General features: G+C 41.6%; 1 gene segment (V, D, J or C); it reads left to right on the top strand.

The window, feature by feature from the left end:
* LOC103768722 overlaps nucleotides 1-2,574 on the top strand; it is a gene marked incomplete at its 3' end in the record, with an annotated part of 2,693 nt that extends 119 nt beyond the window's left edge. Inside the window, 2 exon segments of the V gene segment in view lie at nucleotides 26-340; nucleotides 2,524-2,574. Coding sequence covers nucleotides 26-340; nucleotides 2,524-2,574 — 366 coding nt within the window.
* Between the last annotated feature and the right edge of the window lie 1,345 nt (nucleotides 2,575-3,919).

Raw genomic sequence — 3,919 nt, 5'->3', positions numbered from 1 at the left:
TCCTTGTTTTTTTTTTTCCCCCTAGATGGATATGCACAAAAAATTCCTGTGCAGAGTCCTGTGTCCATCACCAGGTCCCAAAAAAGTGTGCGGATGACCTGTGAAATCAAAAGTTTAGGGGGAAATTTTGATAGCACCGTCATACACTGGTACCTGCAGAAGGAGGGGAGAGCTCCAGAGCGGCTGCTGTACTTTACAGGAGGGCAAGCTTCCTTTGACAGTGGCTTTCATCCAAACAGGTACATGGTTGAAAAAGTTTCTGGCCAGAACCGGTGTGTTCTTACAATAAAAGATGTAACTCCAGAGGACGCTGCTACCTACTACTGTGCCTACTGGGATCCTCTGAGTTCCCCTGTCGTAGAAACTCAAAGATCATCAAGACAAAAACCCCTCCCTCAGTCTCTGAGCCACAGGGTTGTAACTGCTGCTCCCCAAGTTTTCTTGCTCCACCTGATGTGAACTGCTGAAAGGCCAAACTTTCTTTTGCTACCCAAAACAGAGCACTAACCCTCCACAACTGTCCTTTGAAAAGGACAAATCTCTAAATCTTTTCAAAGGATCAAATCTCTGAATTCCAGCTAATGATAGCATTTCTCCTTTTCTCTTTCCAGCAAAAAAAAAATCAGGGTATGGTCAGTGCTGACTTGGAAGCATCATCTGCCAAAAACTAGAGATTTCGATTGGGCAATGCAAACGGAATGGGGAAAGTTCAATACTTAACCCATCCTCTGCATCCCACCTTCTCTTCCTTTTCACTCAAGCTTGTCCGTGAACTGGTGGTAAGGTCTTATTCAATGGAAAGTGGCACTTTTCCATATTCCTGGAAATAGGCCAGCAGGCTATACAGGAGCTCTTCAAAACCTTTGGCCTCACAAAGAAAACTGCAAAAGAGAACTTTAGCCTGAGGCTTTGTTAAAATTGTAAGCAGAGAAAAAGGAATGTAATTTTCTCTACAAAGTTACTAGCTGTTGGAGGAGGAAGATATTCTATTTATTCCTCCTGAGATCTGGAAGTGGGAATTTTTGTTCATTGTTTTTAAGCCCTTTCCCCCTCTGTCTGTGTTTCTGAATTACCCAAAAACTTGAAGACAGTGTTACCAAAGTTATTAGCAAAGGAAAGAGCTTTCCATAATATAGAGCAGCTTTCCATACCAAAGCAGTTAATCCCTCCTAGCTATTGCCTCAAGGTACATGTCCACCCTCCTGAGAAATTCAGCCACAGGGGTTTTTCTCTGCCATCAAGCCTCTGCTTAATATTTCCCTTTGCTGTGGTACCCTGATACTCTCCTCATGTGGCTCAGTGAAGTGTAATTCATTAGAGTAGATTAGTCTGAGGAGATGAAAAGGTCACACAACAATTTCAAATGTGTTTTAGGTCTCCAACAGGTCAGTTTTGTGCTCCTCATACTTGCAAGCTCAGCTCATACAGCAGAGTTAGACAAGCTGTCTGCAACATGCACTGCTTCACTTTTCTTCTAGTGAGACCTCCCAGCTACTCACTGTCCCGACGATAACCCAACAGTCCCAGCAACTGCAGGTGAGAAGGTGGTGGCCTCCTTTGCCATGTGTCTAAAGGCATGGCAGGAAATGCACCGGTCTGCACCGTTTTTTGTCTCCATCACTCCTGCCATTGCTTTGTGGTTGTGTTCACAATAGTCTTGCCCAGGAGCCTTCAGACTACACGACTGCTTTTGTAACACCTACTTCAACCGAGAGGCTTCACCCTCAGTCTGGTTCCTCCTTCTAGCCACAGAGGGTAATTTCCCAGTGTTGTTTTGCAGTCAGTGTGCCACACTCAGTTTCTTTTCAATGGCAAAGGAAGCACGCAGGCTGCTTGATGGACAGAGCAGTGCCTCCTCTGGTGTCATCTTGGGCTGTTCAATAAGAAACCTGTGTGCAAAGGAAAAGCCTCCTTCTCCTTCCAGTTAGTATGTGGGGAGCTGCTGTTGCAGAGCCTGGAGGGATTACAGGAGATGGGCAGATAAAGACCACGTCCTGGGAGCAGAAGATGCCACCTGCAGCACATGGACACCTTCACAATGCTTATGGTGCTGGCTCTCCCTTCTTTGCCTCTGCTGAAGCATATTAAGACAACTAAAAATGAACTCCATGCTGGTAGCACTTGATGCCACCTAATTACAGGTGAGAGGGGATCGTCTCACCTCTCTGGGTACGAGCAGGATTGTCACCTGAAGGTATGTATTTTTTAACATGCACAACTTGGTGCACCTATTTGTGTGTCTGAAATTGAAGAGAAACCTTCATCTAATCCTTGGGTGTTAAAGAGAGGGGTTATCTAACAAACTTGCAGCCCTTTAGGAAGGAGATTTAGCCTTCAGATTTAATCCAAAGGGCATTAGATATCAGCTGAACAACCTGGTGCAAGTCTGAAATTCATCACATCCTCCCAGGAGCCATGGGCCAGGCCCTCGTGCAAACTCCTGGGGTTGACTGGGAGAAAAAAAAATGAGATTTTCCTCAGCGAGAGAGTGTGTTAGGTTATTGTAAAGTCAAAACACACTGTGGACGAGCTGGATCAAATACTTCGGCACGGGAACCAAGCTCATCATCTCTCGTAAGTACCATTATTATTGATTTCAGTTGCACAGAGTCCTTCAAGTTCTCAGATGATTAAGAATGAAAGACTGTAGGAAAATTCATTTCTCCCTGATAAATCATGTTTTGTCTGTGAGCTGTGTGTGGTGCCTCAGTTGGTTGGATTGGTTGGCAATAAATATATTTACCTTGTGAATAGAGAGATAACCTCTAGAAAAATTAGTGAATACTTAGTAAGGTTGGAGGAATGGAAAAATGAGGAGAGGTAAAAATTTAAATATTGGGATGAATTCATCCCTGGTTAGTGAAAGAAACGTGAACTTAAAAGTTTACTCTCAGACACCAAGTGAGAAATGCAAAATGTTTCTTATTGATACAATAAGAAATTGGTTCAAAGTGGTTCAAAGTTGATTGGCATGGAAAATTGCCTGGAATGTAATCAATTTTTTAGTTCCTGGTCCTACTGAAAGTAATTGGTTTACTTTTACATTTGTATTACTCTTAATAGTGGGGAAGCTGTGCAATCAATAGGAAGAACACTTTTTTTCAGTATAAAGCATATAACACCTACAGTATGTTGCTCAGAAAATACGTTATATTATCAAAGTGACTATAATTAAGTCAAATCATAAAAACAGAGGAGAATTACAGAAAATTTTAAAATGCTATCCATGCCTTAGACCAAAAACCTTCTCTGCTGCAATTTGCAATTGACTGTGCCTGTATAGAGGCATCTGCTTTTGCCAAAAAAGAGAACAGTATAACCACTTACCAGAGGCATGAATTGAGTTATGAGGGTCAGGAAGTTCTGATTAGAATATAGACTTTCTAATAAAAATACAGGCTTCAGATCTTGAGTTTTATGAAACTTTATTTAAGGTACTTTCACACAATAATTAATTTGAAAGATAGGTCACTTAGGGGAAATAAAATATCTTTACCCATATATTTAAATCAACAAATAACTAGTAAACTTCCTTAATTTCCTTTGGGAATTATAGTGCAACTGCATTTCTTCTTGAAACAGCAAAAAGAGTTTACTTCTGCAAAAAACCTAGCTGACCAGAGGCAACAGATCTTTCTTAGAGAAATCTCAGAGCTAAAAAGGTCAGAAACCAGTTGCAAAATAACCACAGCACTGTTTTATTCACAGAAAATGCTGGGTTTAAAAACCTGAGCTTTTTAACTCACTACAAAAATGGAAGTATTTCTAAAAACATCACTCTAGTCAATGCTGGAAATTCAGCTATTGCACTGGGCCAGGTTTATCAGCAAGCTCTAAATCAGGGAGAGTTTTTCTGTAGCTTCTGCAGGATGAGTGCAGTGCAGGAGATATTGCTAAGCATTGTTGGGCTGTGGGATGA

This window comes from Merops nubicus, unplaced genomic scaffold (genome assembly GCF_000691845.1).
Source record: "Merops nubicus isolate BGI_N331 unplaced genomic scaffold, ASM69184v1 scaffold31322, whole genome shotgun sequence".
Lineage (NCBI taxonomy): Eukaryota > Metazoa > Chordata > Aves > Coraciiformes > Meropidae > Merops > Merops nubicus.
The sequence above is the reverse complement of the archived record's forward strand: the minus strand, read 5'-3'. Positions and strand labels throughout refer to the sequence as shown.